We start from the raw sequence: 21,479 nt of genomic DNA, 5'->3' as shown, positions 1-21,479 counted from the left end.
TGTTCAATACTTCACCCTTTAGCTAGCTGCAAGCTTTTACATGTCTTCAAAATTTAAAATTTCCTCTAAAATGTTCATACTTTACCAAAGGTTAAACTTCAAATCATCTGATTAAAAAAGATATTTTCATTTAAATCTGACCAACTTCGATGCAATGTTCTTGCCTCTGGGGGTTCTGTTGTAATCACGATGTAGGGCTGCAGAAGAGGCAAGTATTTTTTTTTGCTAGCCATTTTTGAATTTGCATGGATAAGTATGAAATGTGAAAATACCTATGATTAAGATTACCATCAGTTTTTGATGGTGTTTAATGACACATTGAGCAGTATATTTCAATTGCTTATACTCAAGAAAAAAATTTGCTGCCTTTTTGAAAAGTAGCTCATTGAAAAAGTCACTCTTATGAGAAAAAGAAATGTGTATGAGCAGTAGTCCATAGTGGTAGAAAATACTTCATGTATCTACGTTATTTTTGTAGAAGAGAACTGCATGCTATATTGAGGGGGTAACTTTTTTAATTCAGCAAAACCCAAACAATGATAAAGTTTATATTTTTTGGTCATTTAGCTGTGGCACTTTCAACTGTTGGATGGTCGACTGTTAAGACCAAATAGCTTTAACAGAAAAAAAATACATAAAATCGTTCTTGTGAACAACTTGTGTTCTAGGTTTGTTTCTGTGCTAGCCATCGCTGCTTTGGTTTTGTATAGCTGCTTTATAGCTCTTTCTGCTGCAATTCTTGGAATTTTGTTGGCCGTTACATTCTCTGCTCTGTCTCTTTTTGAAACCAGAATTGGCAAAATCTAGTTGAAAGCCATGCACAGCTGAACTGATGGGGGATACATTTTTTTTTAACCAAAACTTGACAGATACTCGAAATATGGACAATTACAACACAAAATTCCTTTGCTTATCCATAAATATTGTGCTGATTATTAGCTAGGGTTATTACAGTTAAAGTCTTAGTACAAGTTTCTCTCTTTAATGGGGCTACTTCTTTCTGGCTCTTAAAACGCTATTGAACTCTGTCATAAATGGCCTCTTTATAACTAGCACATTCCTTGGCTTCCAGACACAGCCTTAGAGAAGGGGTGAAAATAGTTTCAAGCATGTTTTCACCAGTTAGGAGAAATGTATTTTCTATTTGATACCTTCTCTTTCCCTTTTCTGCCTTTCAGGTCAGCTATATATTTAAACTCACTCAGTTGTGGTGCGTATATGGTGATGCGTGGAAGTACTGATTCAATGCCTGTCAAAAGTGTTCTTGTTTAAGCTTGGAAAGGTTTTAGATTGATTTCTTTTGGGGGAACAGGGTTTAAAACCTTTTGTTTCACTTGCCTGTTATAATCTAAGTAACTGCATTAACAGTATCCTAACCTTGCCTTGTGAATACTAGGCATTCTGCAATACTGTAAGTCTCTACAGATTCTGTATTTCCATACAAGGTTCAAGCCTGCTTCTAAAATAAAAACGATTAGACTTCTGGTGAAAGATAAAACCAGAGTATTTTTATTGGAATTGCTTACATGTCCAGCATCAGCATACTTAACACTGAGTTCATGTTGTCACGTAGCAATTCAACTGTATGCTGGAGGATGTCACAGAACGGAAAGGGAGTTCTAGAGAAGTCTCGGTAAGGTCATTTGGACCCCAGAATGGATCTCAATTGCAATGCTTCTTGACCGCACAAACCACTGTGCTTCCTAATTTTATCAGAACAATTGTTAGACAAAGAAAAAGGCTTAACTGACGCCTATTTAGTCCCTAATGCTGCTTATTTGAACTGTACCTGCTCTGTATTGGCTACATAGCTTCTTTTTTGAGTACTTGTGACAGTATGCTTTACTGTTTAAAGGTATAACGTATAGTAAGGTACAAGCACTGAAACGTAAAGCTGTAGGATCCTAGCCAGTGTTGATGGGCAGGGACTTCTGAAAGTCACCTAGTCCAGCCTCTTGCTGAGTGCAGGGCTGTGGCTGCCCAGATCCACAATTGCTTTGGCTAAATCTTGAGAACTTGCATAGCTGCAGGTTCTATAACATCTGTGGGTAACCTGTCTAGTCCTTCACTAGATGATGGGTATCTTTTGTCTCCTTTCTCCCCGCCCCCCCCCCCCCCCCCCATTATGAGTAGCTGTAGATGGACCACAAGACCTTGTCCTTCTCACGTGGCCTTCTTTGGGTACTTTCTTCTATACTTCCAGGACTTGATCCTGGGAATGCTATTCTTTGGTATAGTTTTTTATTATACCATAGCTATTGGGTTTGACTCCCCCAAGAGGCTTTCACTCTGGTGTATGGGAGGTAGGACAAGTCTCTACTTTCAACTGTATTTCTTCATAAAGGGTACATTTCACTTAAGTCTTCACTCAGTTCGGATCCTGCACTGATAATGGCAGCATCACATCCAAGACTGTCTCTTGGCAAAACTTGTAGATGGGAGTGGACTGTACTGTGGCCACGTTCCCTGGATAAATAAAGAAAGGGTGGCTTCCGAGAGTGCATTTACCTGGATCTGTGATCAGTTTCCAGTAAAAACCTCCAGCATTAGAGTGGCAAGTTCATCCCACCTTTCTAATACTTGCTCTGCAGCCTGCTTCTGGCTTGCAGTAGCAAGGCTTTTAAGCAGAGCTCTCATACGCCATTTCTGGCATTGCAGGTTTGCTTCAGCTTTTGCTCACCAAGACGAGACGTGAGTGGGTTGGTTAAACTCTGTTTCAGGGATTTATATCTGCATTTAGGGATAAATCTCTGCTCAATATCTGTAAATCCACTTCCAGGTTTTGTTGTCTTTCTGAGCAGCTCATAACATCAGGACTGTAACTGAGGAATCTTCCTAATGATTTTGGATGCCTTATAGCAAGATATTGCATCTTGATTCAAGGTATTTGTCTTGTGTGTGCATACCCAGCTGACCTCTTCTCATATTGTTTCCAAATCCCCCAAAGAGGCTGAAGGCTTGAGAAGGAAGAGACTTCTGTCTCCTTTTATGGGCAAGGGTGAGATGCGGTTTTGTCATGCTTACACTGTGAATGCCTGCAGTGTGAATGCACATACAGATGACATCTTGGAGAAGAGCTATGATAAGTAGCCTTTCCTGTTGTCCTTTCCCCTCATGTGCCTAAACCCACTTTTGTAGGAAGCCTCTGAAGGTGCAAAGGTTATTCGTCTTCGTACCCTTCTACAATGATATAGGGTTTTCCTGCTACAGAGGAAATACTCTTGTAGTGCAAAGTGAGCTGAGACTGCCAGTTCTTTTTGCAAGTTATTTATAGCCATTTTATGGTAAGACCTTAAATTTCTGACTTTGAACTAAATGCTGATTCAATACAAATGAAACTTAAATACGTATCTATCAATTTCTTGTAAAACTGGTGAAACACTGGCAGTGGAATTGTACAAGGACTACTAATACAGTTGGTATCTACTGTGTTGTGGAAAAAAAACATTGCAAAATAACTCAGCAGTGGAGGTGAGAAGACTAAGTCTTTAGCTTCCCTTTTTTAAGGTATTTATTGTATTCAGTAGATGGGTATGCATAGTTATTGTGCAAGTTAAGAGTTTTGTTTAAATTTTTTTTAGCAATCATCATTCTAAAATGAATGATATCAGCTGCAGATAACTGTGTGAAGGACAGTTCAAGCCTTTAGTTATGGTCTTGAGTTAAAAGTTCAACTGCTTGTGAAAAATGAATCATTGAGGAGATTGATGTAGAAGGCTAACACGTGAAGATGGTGTGTTTTGTATGGTGCGTGTTAACCTAGATTGCTGCTGTGTTCAGTAGCTGTTTTCTTTAGTAACAAACTGTTGGATTTTTTTCAGATGCGTTGGTTGATTACGTTGAAACATTTACTCAACTGGTGTTGTAAAACCATTCTCTCGAATTATTTACCATAGCTTTCTTTTAGGAGTGTCTTACCTTTGTAATGTAGCAAGGGAGATGAGTAAGATGTTCAAAGAAAGACTTAAATGGAAGTTCAAGATTAAATGCTAAGTTTAAGATACTTGGGCTATCTGCATGCAAAAAACACACTCAAGCCTAGCAGCGAAGGAATAACAGGAAAGTAGGAAATCCAGCAGCTGGGAAATTGTGCTCTAAGCAGGGTGGTCTCTGGTTAAAAGGGCTTTGTCTCCTTGTTTGTTGCTTTGTTGGAAGTGCTTTGTTTCTTTATGCTGTTTGTGTGTATGTTAAGGTCTGAAAATCATCTTGTGATCTGTTGCAAAAATTTGAGGCTTGTGTCTGTTTTGAGTTATCAAGAATTATTTCCGATTTCCTTTAACACTGTTAAGCCTGTTATTTGTGGTGTAAACTAATTTTTAAATGCCTTTTTCTGCTTTTGCTTTAAGGCGTGCTTTCCAGCCTTCAGCCAGTCTGTTTTCTAATTCAGATTAATAGGAATATTTGCATTCTTCACACATAGCCTGTAAGTGTACTGCTGGTGTACTGTCAACTGTCTTGTCCTAAACATTTTCGCTTCATACAATGCGTTTTGCAACAACTTGAGTGTGCTAAAGAAACAATGTGATTTGGGGGCCAGAAGTTATAACCCAAGGTTTTAAGTGTCCCTGTGTAATGCATATGCTGCAGCATAGGCTGCAGAGCTTTCTAAAATATGTTAAAATATACATTAGTAACTTCTGAACTAAAATTTGATTATGCTTTAGTAATTAAATGTTTTGCTTTGTGTCATTTATTACACTTTGCCTGTGTATTTACTTACTTATCCACAGGCTGCAGAAGTTTTCTCTATCTTTGTAAAACTAGCCAGATGCTGGCAGTAGGTGTGTTTAGCTGTCGTGCTCGATGTGAGTTAGCTGCAACTGTAATGGATAGCATGGCTAATTTAAGCAGAGATTAATATGAAGATAGTATATGAATAGTTTCAGAAATGTGGGGAGAGGAAGGGAGGCTTTTGAAGTAATCAACTCAAGGTTTGATATGTCTGTGTAAAGCTTCCTTAGCTATTAGGACTTTAGGAGATATTTGTGTTCTAATATTTTGTTTGGCATGGTATTTCATAGGTTTGGAAAAATGGAAAACACTGGTCTCACATTATCTAATTCTTGAAGGAATACTTCTGTTTTTTTAATCTGTTCCTAGGTTTAATACCATCTTTTTTGCTTTCCTTATATGAGGATCTACCAGCCTTGCCTGCATTGGCTAGTGTTTCTTTGCTGGATATAAATCTCTAATGCCATCACATGAATTATTCTCTTCCGTGAGAAAACATACAAATAATATACTAACTAATACTGAAATAGTGCTATTTTTAGTTCCCTCATTAATTTTGGAGAGATTTGTCATTTATGCAGTTCATGCAAGCTTCCTTGAACATAGTAGTGGATGTTAAAAATTTTTTAGACCAAGCTTTATGCTGCTGTGAAATACAGGAGACAGCTCCCAAAAGACTGAAATTATCAGGCCAGTCTCTGCATCAGTTCAGCAGAGCACACTTGGAACACAGCTTGCTAGAGCTCAAGTGTTAGTAGCTGTTGCTTGTAGGGACAGCTAAGGTAATAGAGTCTCTTCCCTCAAGTTTCTTGTTCTTTCTGCTACCTCAGCTGAAATCCCCTTTCAGGGCTTTACTTCAGAGAAATAGGGTAAATCTGGGCTGCTGACCTTTTCCATGCAACCAAAGCCATACATGAATATTGAGAAATAGTGGAGTTTTCCTTCTACTGGCTTGGATCATTCTCATTTCGTTGGTTTTGCTTGTTTAGCATTTGAGGAGGCTTTTTCCTATAGTCATGGGAGCCAGGAACTCTTAAAAATGATTGTTATTTGAAAGCCAGCAGGAATAACCGGAGAAGGATTGACATTTGCCACAACTGTAAGTTGTTTTTCCAATGTTCCTAATGCAAAGTGGTGAAAGGGATACTCTCAAGTTAAAAATTAGCACTATCTGTAGACAGGTCTATTTTTTATTTATTTTTATAGATTATTTGATATATATATATATATATATATATAAAGTACTTAGTTTCTTTTTTTAATTTTTAGTTTAGATTCTTGGCCACTATCTTGCATGTAGTTATCTTCATGGTTTTTGTCATGTGTTTATTTGCAACAACAGACGCTAAATGTTTGAAGTATGAATGTAAACGAGATAGTTGAGAAATTTAGATGCAAGTATACTTGAAGTCATATTAAGCTCTTCAGTTACATTAATGTAGGCGAATGTGGGGTAACCAGCAGTGTCTCATGTAGATCCAGTTTGATGCTGATTAAGCCCAGCTGGATGTGACTTCCCCAGAAACCTTTGCGTGCAGCTGCCTTGTGCCCTGCTCTCCCCGCTCGGCTCTTGCCCTGGCCGAGGGCCCAAAGGAAACTCGGCTCGCTCACGTATTTTGCTCCTGCAAGCCAGAGCTGCAGAGGCTCTCGAAAAGTTCTCCCTCCAGCCAAGTTTATTACCAGCAGCTTGTCCTAGTGTTTCCCAGAGCACTCGGTGACAGTAGAGAGAGACTATTTGGATTTGCGGGGTCTCTAAGCTAAAATGCTTCTGAAAGCAAGGTGGTTTTAGAAAGCCTTACTGATGCAGGATCGTGTCCGAGTTTGCACTGGGGCGGTCTTTGGACAGAGGCCTCTCTGGCATCTCAGCGCTCACAGCCCTGACAGAGAACCCGAAACCTCTCTAATCAGACCACAGATAACCGGACGTTGGTTATTTTTAAATTTTCTGGTAATTTGGTTCACATTGTTCTTCAAAGGTGTCTTTTGTCACTCTGTAAAAGTACTGGCAATGTTATTGTGCCCTTGTCGAGTTTATTTAAATTGTTAGAACGGAGAGTGCAGCTGAACTGAGCTTGTGTGTTTTCCTTCCCCTACTGCTAGTGAGAGCAATGCAATGTTATGCCTGTGATAGAAATTGCTGTCTTACGAAATGTGTGCATTATTGCATCATTTTTCTCTTCGAGTCTCCTCTTTTTTGTTTCCGTTAATGTAAAAAGAAAACTTTTATAGAAAGGGATTTTTCTTAGTTTTCAGGTTTTTAAATAAATATTCCTTAAAATTTAAAGTAAATTTTATTTTGCAAAACTTCTTGTGCAACTGGTGTTACCTCACAACTCTGATGCTGTAACTGTCCATGCAGAACTTTTTTATTGTTGCCTTATCTCTTGTCGTGTAGTAAATAAATCATGGGAACGTTGAAGTTTTCCAGCAGCAGATGTTTAATACTGCGTTATGCAGTGCTTCTCAAACACGTGCTGTCAGAACGGTGATATTTGCCTGAATCTCCTTTTAATTAAGTGAGTTTTTGACTATCAGAAATGTCAGATAATTCCCAGAAGAAAAGTTGAGGGCTCTATATAAATGAATCCTGGTGACATACATTTGCAAAGAAGCTTAGGAAGGAGGCACATGAACTTTTTGGTTGCATCTTAAATAATACTTGGGTTTTTTAAATTGAGTTCTTCACATCGTAATAGGAGGTGTGAAATATTTTCTCTAGTCACCCAGCAGCATTTCTGTGGTATTAAGCAATGTGCCTTTACAGATTTTCTGAAGCGTGAAATAGGTTGACTGCTAAACTAGTAAGTCTATATTTCCTCAACTGATTAAATTCTTTTTAATGTAGTAGGATTCCATATATTGGACTTTAAAAGTTGGTTTGTCTTTTTACTTCATCTTTCTTAATAGTACAGCATAGCTTTACTAATTTGCAGTACAGACTGCAAACCACTCTGGAAGTTGGAAGTGTGTTTCTGAAACTCGCACTGTTTCAGTGAAAAGCTCATCCCCCACCGTCATATGTGGTAAGTGTTTGTCACCCTCCCACAAACCACTTCTGTGTCGCGGTGAATAAGCAGAATTAAACCGGAGCGTTTCTAATGCAAGTGGAACTTGGGGCCTTCCAGCGTAGCTCTCGCAGTATAATGAATCACAAATATTCCGTTACTTTTTTGACAATTTTGTTCTTAAAGGAACATGTAAACGCAGATCCTTATGGTGCTGGAGTAGCCCTTGCTGGGGACGTGAACGCAAGGGTTGCTGAAATCTCCCCTGGCCTCTGCAGAGGCACCAGGCTTGGTCTCCAAGGTCCCTGCTGTTTGGGTCCTGGTATCTTCTGGGAGCCAGGCCGGCGGTTTCACTGACTTGTCCCAACTGAGTGCTGCTTTGTGTGGTGGGTGGTTGTTTGTTATGGGTTTGCGTGAAACCAGACTGTGAAGGATTGTGCTGGGTATCTTAACTTAACAGAGACCGAACGAAACTCTTTCTTCTTGTGCCCTGCCAGCACCCCTGCTCTGCCCTCCAGCGCTTCCTCCTCCTCCTCCTCCTCCTCCTCCCCCTTCTTCTTGGCCTGGTTGCCCGAGGCCGTGCCCAGGGGAGCGGGGAGCACGGTGCAGCGGGCCGCTGTCGCGCTGCCCTCTCGTGTGCTGCTGATCCTCCCCTTGCCCTCTGCCACCTTCCTGTTCTGGGGGAAGCTCCTTCCCAGCTCAGGCTTCAGAGTTTTCCTGACTTTCTAGTCAAATCTTTCTCTTCCAAAGCACAAAGTAGCTACTAGCGTATTCTATTTTTGATCAGTCTCATAACGCTGCTTACTTACCTTATTACTTATGTTGTGGAACAGAGGAATGTGCAGGTTCACTTTTCTGTTTGCTGGATCTTTTAACGGGGTGATGAATATTCATAAAAATGTCTTAAAGTATTTCAGGCACAGAGGTGTGTATTGAAATCTTCCTATATTTCATTTGCAGTCTCTGCCCCAGAGCTGGGCTGTGCTGATCCTGCTTTCCACTCTGTTTTGTGGACTGTGTAGCTAGTGGGTCATGCCGAGCAGAAGGATGTGCTGCCTTCTTATGGCACCACTTTCTAGAAAACGAAAGTCTGTGCTAATCGCTGCAGTCTTCATTGGTTTGTGTTTTCTTCATGTTGTACCTGTGAAAGTGTTTTTCTTGCCTGCCCTTAAAATAGGCAAAGCAAAAGGAATATTTTTCGCCTAGGGTGCTTTTTTATATCTAACGTTTTACTTGTATTACTTCCTCAAGTATATCCTTTCTCCTGCAAAATACCTCCTGTTCTATGGTTTTTAGATATCATATTTTTGTTAATCTTTTCTCTGTTATTTTTTTCTAAACACAGTTGCAGCACTTGCCCCGTAAAAATCACTAAGATGAAAAAAACAAAACAAATAAGCCAGTTGAGAAGGGGGGAAAACATGAAATATCATCTTATTGGCTATGCTTCGAACGTAGCAGTGTGCCACTCTGCTTTTTTCGTTTGGAGGCTTATAGTCTGTTTCAGACTATTTATCAGTCTCTTTATCGTTACCTGATATAGTTGAATTATGTATATTTATTTTACTATCTTTAAGCTCCTGGTTTGGTGTCTAGTCTTATATTTTGAGTATTGAGTGGTTTTTTTTTTTTTTTTTTTTTTTGCAGATAAGGGCAGTATTATATAAGACAGAGTATATCCCATGTGCAGCTTGCCTTTCTTTAGTTCTTGAGTGCTCTTCTTTTATTTGTGTAGCACCTTATAAATCAGGTTTCTCTAACTGCCTGCTGTGTGTACAAGTTGCAAACTCTGGTGGTGTTTTTTTGTCATCTACTGCCATTGCAACTTCTTAAAAGTAGTGAATTTCAGGAAAAAAAATGGGTGCTAATTCTGTCACTCCTTTTAACATTTGATGACTACTTCTTCTTGTAGGATTTTATTGTAGATAAAGAAATTGTCTGAAAACTGGTACTTCTTGATTTGCTCTGTTTTATTTTACCTTGCCTTTGTTACTTTGCTCTGTGAGTACCACACTTAAAATTATTAGATACAAATTATTCAACAAAATTCATGCAAAGTTCTTTTATCCAGATTTGCATCAAAAGGTTTATTTTCCACCGTATCAAGACAAAATTAGTGATAGTGTTTTGCCATAAGTACTATAAATGCTAAACTTGTGTTCTTTTGTTTTTCCTCCTCTCTTCAATTTTTGCTGGAAGAATTATTGGGGAACTTGAATTAACAACTTGCTTTCTCTTTTTTAAATTGAAGAGTGCAGTTAGTCTCCCAAATGTTTTGGCGGATTTGGAAGAATGCAGGAAGAAACCTGGTCAGGTTTTACTTTCCTATGATGTGCTTCTGCCTGTATGTTTTTGCTATAGAAATGTAAATACTGTTTATCACAGACTAAAGATTATGTCAAGTGATCAAGGATGGGGGGGGGACAGATGGACATAAACTCTGTCCTTCTGCCATGCAAGACACCACTAACTGGTTATACTAAACTTCTTTGAAGCTACTTTCTGGTTTTCCTTTTGATCATTTTAGAGACCACCACCACGGTTGTGTCAGTAAGCTGGTTGTTTTTGCAATCACTTAGATTTAGCTGGAAGCTAGAGCTTACTTGTTGAGGTCAAGTTCCTTTTTAAATCTGGATGTCTGTGCAATCTACAATAAAAAGCAGGGCTGGCTCCTCTTTCTTTTTTTTTTTTTTTATGAAGACTTTATACACTGCTTTTACTTCCTGCTTGGTTTAATATTACAAATGCCTAGTATGAGTAGGATTTAAAAAAAAAAAAAAAAAAGCTCTATTGCTCTTGGTATTTTCTAGGTTGCCAGAAGGGAAGGGCTGGATTTCATTTTTATTGGCTTTGACTGTTGTACACCCAGGATTTGAAATAAATGGACGGGGAAAAGTGGACATACTGTGAGTTCAGCAGAGCTCCTGTCACTCATGTATTAGTTGGGACTACCTTGTCCCCGCGAGGCAGGGTGACCCAGGCACTCTGTGTGAGCGTGAAACTCAGCAGGAGCTGGGTGTTAGGAGCTGATGCCTGTCAAAAGCAAGATTCTGCTTTCTGCTTAGATGTGCATTTGTTAAAAGCCACAAGCTTTAAAGCAAAATACTGGCTGATAACAGCTATTCCTGAGCCAACCTGAGCTGTGCTGTTCTCACAAGTATTCTGGGGAGTTGCATATTTTTCTCGTTTTTTCACAGATATTCTTAATATGGTCACTACTCCTTAACAGGGCAGTGTGCTTGCTAAATAAAATACAGCAGTATTCCATACCGCTACTATGGTGTTTTTCAAAGGATCCATATATGATTCTCTATAGAGCCAATTTCTAGGTGCTCCTAATATGTCAAATCATTTTTTTTTAATTATCTTGGTGAATATTGTAAAAGGATAAAAGAGGGTTTTCTTGAGTGATCTGCTTATGCTTCATCAATGATGCAATAAATAATGTTTCCATTATCTTAAGACTTGAAAACATAACATAAATGTCTTATTTCAGAGGTTAAGAAGATTATCAACAAAATACAGAACAGAGAAGATCTACCCAACAGCCACTGGAGAGAAAGAAGAAAATGTTAAAAAGAATAGATATAAAGACATATTACCATGTGAGTCTGATTTATGTGTTAATACAGAATAAAGGAAAATGTTTGTTATGCTTAATGTATTGTGAATTTTTCTTTTTGTTTTCTGCTAAAAGACAGATTTGATAATTTGTTGAAAAATAACTTTTATCAAAATTTTAACTTGAAAGGCGAAGTAACTGAACATTTGTATATTTTATTAGGAGAACCCTTGTGTAAAGATAAATAGTTTGCTAGGTCACCAAGCCATGTCAGGCTGGCATTTTAATTTTGAATCAAAATAGTTTTAGAATTCAACCGGCTGCCTAACGTTCCCCCCCTCACCCCCAGCCCTAGCTTAGCATCATTATATTCATGGTAAACAAAAACAAGCAAATATCAGCATTAACTGTAGATATGACTTTAAGAAGGTTTGGGGTTGTTGTTTGAAGTTAAGAATGGTCTTTGTTTTCAAGAGGCTTTCTATCTAAAGCTAAGTCTGGTAGTAAACTGCAGTGAATTACTGTGTCTTCTAAATTATTGTGTGCCTGTGTGCTGTGCTTCTCTAGTGCTGGTATTTTCAGTGTTTATCAGAGCTTGGAGCAACACTTTCAGTGCTAAACTTTGCCTTCAAACCATGGCCTCAAGAATATTTAACAAGGTGGGCAGGGTGTTTGCTGCCAAGGACACTGAGAAGGAAAGGCGGGTGTTCATTCTTTTCTGGAGGATGAACTTATGGGAGCCAAAACTAAAGCGATGCCAACATTGTCAGTATTTGCACTTAGAGATTTTACAGCAAGTTGTATGTAGGTAGCAGACGTGTACAGTTGCAAGATACAAGAACATTAGCCAAAGCTTAGATATCGTTCTGAAGTCTTTTATTCTTACGTATTCAGTGTGGTGCTAAGCTTAACAGCAGCAAACTAGGTGAATGCCGTTAATTTTTTTTTAAGTTGTGGGGAAAAGTGTTCAAGTGGATGGAGTCAGAAGAGGAGAAGCTATCTCATTATTTGAAGATGCTTTGGCAGAAGTATGGCCTTCCTGAAAGAAAAGTGCCTTGAATCTTCTGAAAAGGCCATGCATTGCTACTGGACAGACTTGAACAAAAGTGGCCTTGAAATGCAAAGGATCAGCTCATCAGTGAGAGTAATGTCTGTTGAACTCTTGTAACCCCTGGAGAATGCCTATAAGCTTGTTTGCCATGTAAAATGCTGAGGAGGATGAAAACTTAAGGCTCCTCTGAGGTTAGAGGGGAAAAATAATTCTTTCTAGTACGTCAGCAGCAGCAATGTTCTCAAGCATCTCCAGGACTCAGCAGTTCCCTGTGTGGTTTGAGGTAGTCCAGACCGGTGATGACCTAGGCTCCTGCAAAAGATCTCTGATAGGTTTTTGGAAACAGCTGGAATTGTGCTTCCTGTAGGGATGGATGGGCAGAAAGAACACTTGTAGTAGCTACTCAGCGCTACTGAGATTCCCCTGTGTTGTTAACAATACATCAACATACCTTTATGCTCTGTTTCTTCCATGCTGGAATTTTAGCAGATGATTAACAATGCAACAGAATATAAGTAGTACTTTGGCTAAATCAGTGGGACACTTAATAGCTACTACACTAAAAAATCAGGACAACAATTTTTTTTTTCATTTACATATAAATAAAACCTGGGGCATTGGAATCTGAAAGATACACAGATCCCAGTGGGAAAAATGAGCAATCCTCAAATCTGACAACCAGAAAAATTGAAGGTATGCCTTCAGTTAAAGTGGGAATGTCTTCAAAAGCTCCTGCAATAATGTGGCAGGAGACCAGGTTTGCTACTGAAATGAAAACCAGGAAACGTTTTGGATGAGGAAGAAGGAGGATTATTTGCTTATTTCCTTATAAAGAAGCAAAAATACATAAGAAAACTTAGATGTAATTTATTCAAAGATTCTATGTTCAACAGAAACTGTTACTGCTACCTCCATACTAACTCAATGCTGGCTGTAGAGTAAGCAGATATGTGTGTTCTTATTACAGTTTTTAGTAAATTATCTTAAATGGTAGTTAAATTAAACATGCTGTTCACTGATTACCTGAAGAGACCAGTTTGTAATTCTGAACCGACTTATTAAGCTGTATATAAATATTCAAGCATTTATTCTTCTGAACCTGGAACTCTCAATGGTATTTCTCTGTTGGAGAATTATATTCTTGACTTAGAACTAAAAAAAGAACTGAGCTGTGGCAGATGAAGGACAGCTAGAAATGTTGCCGCATCAGAAACTGCTCTAGGATTTTGTCTACTGTGCTGGGAAGATAGGAGCCCAGCACTTTTTATTTTTAAATGGCAGATCAGTATAACTTTTAGTACTAAATCTGTGACATCAATGCATACTTGCAAAGAGCTCATGCTTTTATGTTATCTATTAGATAATACATACTACACTGTAATACACTCTCAGGAGTTTCTTCAGACTGTTATTTAAAATTAAATTAATTTTGAAAAACAGTTAGATTTGTGAGTTTTCTCATCCTCTACACTGTGCATTTTTAGGAAGTGTTACATGGTAACACATTCCCTCCCTTCCCCCCCCCCCCCCCCCCCCCCATGCCATAACTCTGGCAGAAAATGTCATCAACTTTGAAGCAACTATCTCAGAGCTTTTTGGGAGAGCTTTTGGTGTGGGAATAACTGTTAGTGTGTATTTCCCGTGTGCATGGTTCCCTGTTCACTGGGGATGTTTTGCCAAAAAAACCCACCCAACCAAATTTCTGCTTTTGGATTGGACTTGCTCTTCATGTTTATTCTTTAATTGAAATCCTAGTGAACTTTTCAGCAGCTGTTGTGTGGTTGAGGAATTGACCTTAGGAACCTCAGAATATAGGTATTTACTGTTTCTAGTTTAGAAATGACATGCACTGTGCCCCGGTGAAGCACCGAGCCTAGTGTTTGAGGTGGAGGTGTCAGCCTGTGCCTCAGCAGTAAACCTAGTGCATGTTTCACATGTCTGAAAGAGCCTGTAGCTGATGGGCTCTTCCTTGGCAGGACTTTGAGACTTGCCCACTGCTTCACCTGTGCAGTATTTTTGTATTCCTTCTGCTTTCTTTAAATGGGCATAGTAAACTTTCTTTTAATACTGACTATCATGATCTCTGTCAATACTGTGTAACTACAGTTTTGCTCTGATCAATTGAATTTTTCTTTTTTGCCATGAATCACTCTTGAAATTGCAGTAGCTGTTTCTCAGGCAGCTTGAGAGTATCAGAAGCACAGGGCAGTAGGACCTCCTCTGCTTGTCACCACCTGAGCTGGCTTGCCCAGAATCAATTTCATTAGCTGACTTGTGTGTTTCTATGGCTTATCTTCAGGGAAACTTTTTTTAAGGATTAATTTGTCCTATCGATACATTTTATTGTTATACATATGGATTAATGCATCTTGTAGTTCTTCCTTTTTTTAAAAAAAAAATGTGTTTTCTTCTTTTAGTTGATCACAGCCGGGTTAAACTAACTTTAAAGACTCCTCCACAAGATTCAGATTACATCAATGCAAACTTTATTAAGGTGTGTATTAAAATCTAACTGTGTTAAAATTCCCTTTTTAAGCTTTTATTTCAGGGCAGTACAGTTTTAATATTGTAGTTTGAGATGAGAATTCAAAGCTGTGAGGGAAGACTTTCTTTTAGTACAATTTGAATAAATTTTCATGTGTGATGCCATGCATAAAGCAGTCTTTAAATTCTAATTTCATTCTGTGTAATGTAGTATAAAATATTTCATTTTCAATTGGCAGACAACCAAATTGGAACTTTATACAGTTGCAAAATTCATATATGATTTTGTTGAAACATAATGTTAAAAATAACAGATTTTAGAAGAGAAGCTGTTTTTAGAGATCATAAATGAGGTGTTTAACAAATTATATTATAGCATATATGTCAATATGCATTTCTGACTGTTCATGGGAGAAATGTAGCAATGGAATTGTATCTAATGTTCTTATAACCAAATCAGAGTTTGGCTAAAAAACTGTTATACTCCTGTTTATACAGTTTCAAAGTGCAAATTCTCAGATTTTCTTGGACTTTCCCTGTAGTTTTCTTCTGATGCTGCTTTTAGCACTAATGCTTACTTAAAAAAAAGCGTTCGTGTAAATCTCATTTCTTAAATATTTGGCTTGAAAAGCTGAACACATTAACAGAAATGTTTTCAAGTTTCATATAAAACACAAACTTTAAAACAGTGGATTTTTTGAATGTGGTAATATTGAGAGGGAGGAACTTAAATTTGTTCATTGGGCTACTTTTTAACAGAAAGATTTGACAGGAAGTGTACTTCCAAATTTTGATCATTAGATATTTGGGTAATAAAGAAGTCAATGCATGCTTAAAGGGAATCTTTGGAATTGGAACATACAGAAAATATTAACTTAATATTTTCTGTTATTCTCTTGAGGCAAGGTAGCTATTATAATCTTGAACCCACTTGAAATCACCAGCAAAGTTTCCATTAGCTTAAATGGGATTCATATTTCATCTTCACCCTTTCTGTCAGATTGAAAGATTAATATTCTAATTTTATTTAATTATAGCCTAAAGACTTTTATTCAATGCAAATAAATTTTCTTTATAAATATTGCCTGTTCCTTTGTGCAATCCTAGGGAGTACATGGGCCAAAAGCATATGTTGCTACCCAGGGGCCATTAGCAAATACAGTAATAGACTTCTGGAGGATGATATGGGAATACAATGTTGCCGTAAGTACCTACTTTAAATACCCCACCCCCCAAAATCAAGTATTACCTGATTTCACGGAAAAGTGATTGTGCATCTTTAGTCGGAGCTGGCTATTGATATCAAGAATGCTGACAGTAATTTAGTCTTAGCATTTTTAGCAGAAGTTATTCTCAAATCTTAATTTCATGATCTAAATAGCATTCTGTATATCAGTAATGTTACATATTCAATTTAGTAACTGCCAGTAAAATAATCATGTGCTCTTATGAATCGGTCAGTACTTGATCGATTCAGGTGTCTCCTGTAGAAGACCTTATTACTCTAACTTAATGTTGACTAACCAGATCAGATGGAAGTAGCATTTGAAACAAAATAAAAGCCTTCCTTTCTACTTATGCTAATTTTGGGTTAAGCATTGGTTTATATGTTCTACATCTGTTTTAACAGTTATTGTCAGGAGTTAACATATACGTGCTATTAAAATTGAATATATGCAATGGCAAAATAGTTTGGTTTTCTGTCTTACCAGAAACTTAAGTTGTGGTTGCTTATTATTGAAACAAATAGCTTACCTTTCAGTACATTTTTGTTGTGCTATTCAGATTAATACACCTGAAAACTTCACTTAAAAGAAATTTGATTCTCATTTCTAAAATAGATTTTTGCACCAATTTGAAGTAGTCTGTGTCATCTTTACCAGGTATAGCTGTGTTTTCTTACAGTCAGTGAGTGGTTCCATATCTTTATGATTAAGTTTAGACTGTACAGTCAATTTAAAATTACTAAATGAGTAAAATGTCTGTAGAGAACGGCAGTGAATTCAATTGAAGTCCAGTCGATTTAAGATAGTATACCAGTGTTGTGGATTATTTTGTGCAGGATAAAACTTGGACACTATTTTAGAATTAAAAGAACAGCATCTGCAGGAAAAAAAAAAAAAGGTGCTATTATAGGTCTCTTCTGAAGTAGCCAGTTGAGGAAAGTCAGTGATTGCTTGGGTGGAAAAGCACTTTTGCTATATGAATTTACTTGATCTAAATCCAGCTAACTTCTAGTATCTTCCTTTTTTTAGATAATTGTAATGGCCTGCCGAGAGTTTGAAATGGGAAGGGTAGGTATACTAAATACAAAAGTAAATGATTGTTGCCCACCTAGGACAAATGCTAATACCTATGAAGGCTCATATGCCAAATCCATAACTCTAAAAGTGATCTTGCCAGATTGAATGAGAATACTTACCGTCTATATTTGTATGCACAGAAAATAATGAAAGCAACTGCTTTTTGATTCTGTGTTCTGGTAATAGCATTTATATTGTTATGTAGGAGTCTTTTTAGTGGAATATACACCCATGTTTGTATACAGAACTGTGCTAACGATCTGTTACCAGTCATATCACTGTGAAATTATTCTGTTCTGTGGGTTGTAGTCTGATTTATCAAAATCCTGAGTCCTTCAGAATTTTCTGTTAATTGCAACTGGAGGAAAAAAAAATCTACCTTTTAAAATCTCTCTCCTAAATTTTTAAGAACTTAGGAGGGATCAAATATGGTCCGAAACTATTAACTCCGTGAACTTGCACAAAAACTGAATTAGCTCTTGTTCCTTCCCTCTGTATGATGCATGCTTGCACATATGTCGGCAGTTACAGAGTTCACGTCCTAATTTAAAAAGACACTCTTGGATGTGTTTATTCCTCTTCTGGTTCTGTTTTTTTTTCTCACTTTTGGATACCCAAAGAAAAGACATCTTGCTGTCTTAGAAGAATTTAAGCTTTCATTTAACAGTCACAGGGCCAGGTCTTAACGAAAAGCACCGAACAGAAGAGGAAGAATAAGGAATCAAAGATTATCAGCTCTCCTGCTCTGCTTCTGTTGTTAGTTGTCTTGCAATATGATACATGAATTAAATTAGGATTCTTTGCTTTAACAGAAAAAATGTGAACGTTATTGGCCGTTGTATGGAGAAGCAGCTGTAACTTTTGGACCATTTCGTGTTTCTTGTGTAAGTATAGAGCTTTAATTAATTCAAAGGATTTAATGCTATTGCAACTTAAAATAACTATTTATCTCATATCAGAACTTGTAGTACAAAAGAAATGCTTTTTTAATTGTTCAGTACCAAATTTTACACCAAGCTTCTAAGGAGAGCAGTGTGTGGATCTAACCTAACTGTTTTTGAAAGCTCTGTCCCTTTAAAAAAGGTTGGGAACGTATGTGCTTTGGTTCTGTATCTACCTATATGTAATTTCTTCAGCTTTATATAATATAGTTTTGAAAGTCTGTACCATACTCAAAATTTTAAATAATATTAATGCAGTTTCTTTCTCTGTTGTGCTGTGACTTATACGTTCTGGACATGCAAATAAGTGACACTTAAATAGGATATTTTCTTTAAGCTACATGAAATTAAAAATAAGCAACATAAATAGAGAAAATAGAAACTAGACTTCTAAATATTCTAGAATTATTTCTTTGTGACATCTTCATGTTTATTTGAAAATATTTCATTTGCATTGTTGCATTGTTGACTTCTAAAGCAAAACAAGACTAGCAGATCACCATGTGGTCTGAAGCTTTTCCTGGAGAATTCCCTGGGGTAACTGCTTAAACAAGCTACAAGATTATTCCAGAAAGATGGAGAAACATGACTGTGTCCATTGCATCTTGTGCAAGCAGTTTCAGGAGGTCTGATCTCTGAGCATAATTGCTACATGCTCTTCCAGTTTTGGTACTTGCTCATAAATAGTAGCTTGAAGATTTCTGGCAGATTAATATAAATATGAGGAATAAGGGACTGTGGATGATTCTATGCATCTTCTATGCCAAGCACAGTACGGAATTCAAAATAATCCTTATCTCGGCAACTTCTGCCATCTCAGCATCACGTGAGAGTATAGTCGGTGAAACCCCAATGAGCTTTTGCAGTCATCTGTAGAGAATGATGGAAAGTAAAAAGTCATGGTGCAATTACCATTTCACATGAGGACCACTTAAATAGCAGCAGAAGTTCACTTCATTGCATGTGATGTATTCAGGGTATGGTTGAGGATAAAGTATCACATTGTTTTTGGTGGTAGACACATGTCTTGGGAAAGAGGATAGGAAATGGGTTGCATATAGGATGGTCTTTCTTGTACTTGTCCCCAGCTTATAGACCAGCAGGACTTCCTTACTTTGGTGCTGCCTCTGGATTATCAGCATTTTATAATGCAATGGACCATGAATTTGATAAGCTTTAGGTTTTCAGTCATTTTTTTTCTTACATGTACAACATCATGTACAACAAAACCACTTCCTTTTAGCTTTAGTTTTAATCTTGCCACCTCAGGTAATTTAATCAGGTTCTTCCTAGTTTAAGTTATAAGAAATCATAGATACAGCTTACTTGCCGTCTTCATATCACATACGAACTTTAATGACTCATGTATTTGCTTTTATTCCTCTCCTTATTAATTTTTTTCAAGAGTTTAGTTTTAGCCTCTCCTAATCCATCTGAATATCCTTGTTGCGGTTCTGTTGTCTCTTTTTTTAAGATGGAATGATGAGAATGCAAGAATCAGGATACAGCTGTATCTTCCTAACACCTTCCTTGATTGCTGTTGGCTTGATGAGGTTATTTATAAGAGCTTTAGATTCCATGAAGCATTCAACATCAGCAAAACTGCTTCATATTTTTCAGTTTTCTAATTATTATTTTGAAGTGTAGATCCTAGCACAGATCTTGTGGGATATTAGTAATAACCACTCACCATTGTGAAAATTGACCACTTATTCCTATGCTTTGCTGCTTACCTTATCCACGAGATGAATTTTTCTTTTAAGCTATGAGGATTTAGTTTCCTAAGAGCTTTTGAGGTGCTTTGTCAAAATATGTAGAAAAATTCAGTAATGATATTGTTGGGTTGTGATGTGTGTGCCCAGTATTGTGTGATGACTTTTATTCCATGCTCATTAATTTCTTCAAAGGTGGGTGGTCAAGATTTCCTTTTCAAAATGCTGTTGTGGTTCTTTTTCGTTGTATCCTACTGAAGCCAATTGGGTGATTCTACTGTTGTTACTGGCAAGAACAGTCAGGAAGGAAGTCAGAAGTTGCTCGCTGGTCAAAATTGCCAGGATCGCTACAGAAATTTTAAAAGATACCAATTTATCGTGGTCTATTCTTAATCTGAGGCTGATTTAGACAGTGAGCCTTTGTCGTCTGCCTTAGCAATTTGCACTTACTGCTGTCCTGACAGGTCGGTAGAGCAGCCCTAACGCTCTACTCTCCTAACTATTTCAGTACTTTTTTTATGGCATTTCAATCCACAGAGAGTCAGTGGTATATTTTAATGCACTTAGTTAACGTATCTTGTTGGCTTTTTCACTTTCATTAATGTGTAATATTGCATGCTTGTGAGGAACATTTTTCTTGTGTTTTGTACGTGTTGCTGTTAGTGTCCCATTTATGGTATCCCTTCCACAAAATTGGTGGTACTTTCACCAAAAAAAAGTACATCAAAAATTTTCTGGGTTAGTTTTCAGCCAGTTTAGTTTCCTGTACAGACTCATTTTGAGACCAGGTGTGTGCCAGCGTGAGCCATAAAGGAGGAATGGGAACATATGAAAAAGAGCAATTGCTGCTGGCCCCACAGCGCGCTCTTAACTGATACCTTGTATGAGTCTTTCTCCTTAGATACACTGAGACTGTTTTGCTGGAAATAGAACTGCTCAGAAACAAGATTTTTGAGTGTTTTCTGTCAGGCTTGTTAGATGCTATTATGATATGAATGAAACTTGACACTAAAGTGTACGGTATAATCATCTAATCAGTATAAAGATTCTATTGTGAAGTTTAAACACCTGAGCTCATGATCGGTCTTAGCTGTCCATTTATTTCAAGGTAGTGGAATTGAAACCCCCTAAATAAATCTCAAAACTCTTTCGTTTTCTCCTTGATTCAAAAATATGTAGGTTTGGACAGGAGCTGCTGCTAATTTTTGGCTGAAGTGCTTTAATGTGTTTGGAAAGCACTAGCATGCCAGCTCATCAAGCTGTTCTCAATCCTAGCTTGAAAGTCAATGTAATAAGAGTCAGTGCATTCAAGCGCACCTCGTCAAGAAAGCATGCATTTACAAGATTGAGTCTTATGCTGCTGAGAGTACTTTTTTCTACCATAGAAATTGATTTGAAAATTGACTTTTTTTGTTCTTTTGCCCTGTACCTAGTGGATGATGGTTTCATAGTTGGCAAATACTGCAGCAGTATTTGAGAACAGGGATTGAATGTACATTGTAGTTGACTTATCCTCAGCTGTAGCTTAGCATGTCTTACCATTAGGTCCAACAGTATACGTGGACTATATTACTGCTAGCTGTGCAATAATCTGCTTAAAACCTCCAACATGTCACAAGCAATTGCTTCCTTGATTGAAAATAAGATCCCAGTGGAAGAAAGGAGAACATTAAGGCCTGCGTGCAATCTC

At 37.6% G+C, this 21,479-nt stretch overlaps 1 protein-coding gene across 1 annotated transcript in view; it reads left to right on the top strand.

Moving 5' to 3' along the window:
- PTPN12 (protein tyrosine phosphatase non-receptor type 12) overlaps positions 1–21,479 on the top strand; it is a 79,742-nt gene that overhangs the window by 21,751 nt on the left and 36,512 nt on the right. The window contains exons 2-6 of the mRNA XM_064505220.1: positions 11,233–11,341; positions 14,767–14,843; positions 15,941–16,036; positions 17,089–17,127; positions 17,949–18,020. Coding sequence (XP_064361290.1) covers positions 11,233–11,341; positions 14,767–14,843; positions 15,941–16,036; positions 17,089–17,127; positions 17,949–18,020 — 393 coding nt within the window. The remainder of the gene's footprint in view (positions 1–11,232; positions 11,342–14,766; positions 14,844–15,940; positions 16,037–17,088; positions 17,128–17,948; positions 18,021–21,479) is intronic.

Source organism: Dromaius novaehollandiae, chromosome 1 (genome assembly GCF_036370855.1).
Source record: "Dromaius novaehollandiae isolate bDroNov1 chromosome 1, bDroNov1.hap1, whole genome shotgun sequence".
In the NCBI taxonomy this organism is placed as follows: domain Eukaryota; kingdom Metazoa; phylum Chordata; class Aves; order Casuariiformes; family Dromaiidae; genus Dromaius; species Dromaius novaehollandiae.
This window is presented reverse-complemented; position numbering and strand designations above follow the sequence as displayed.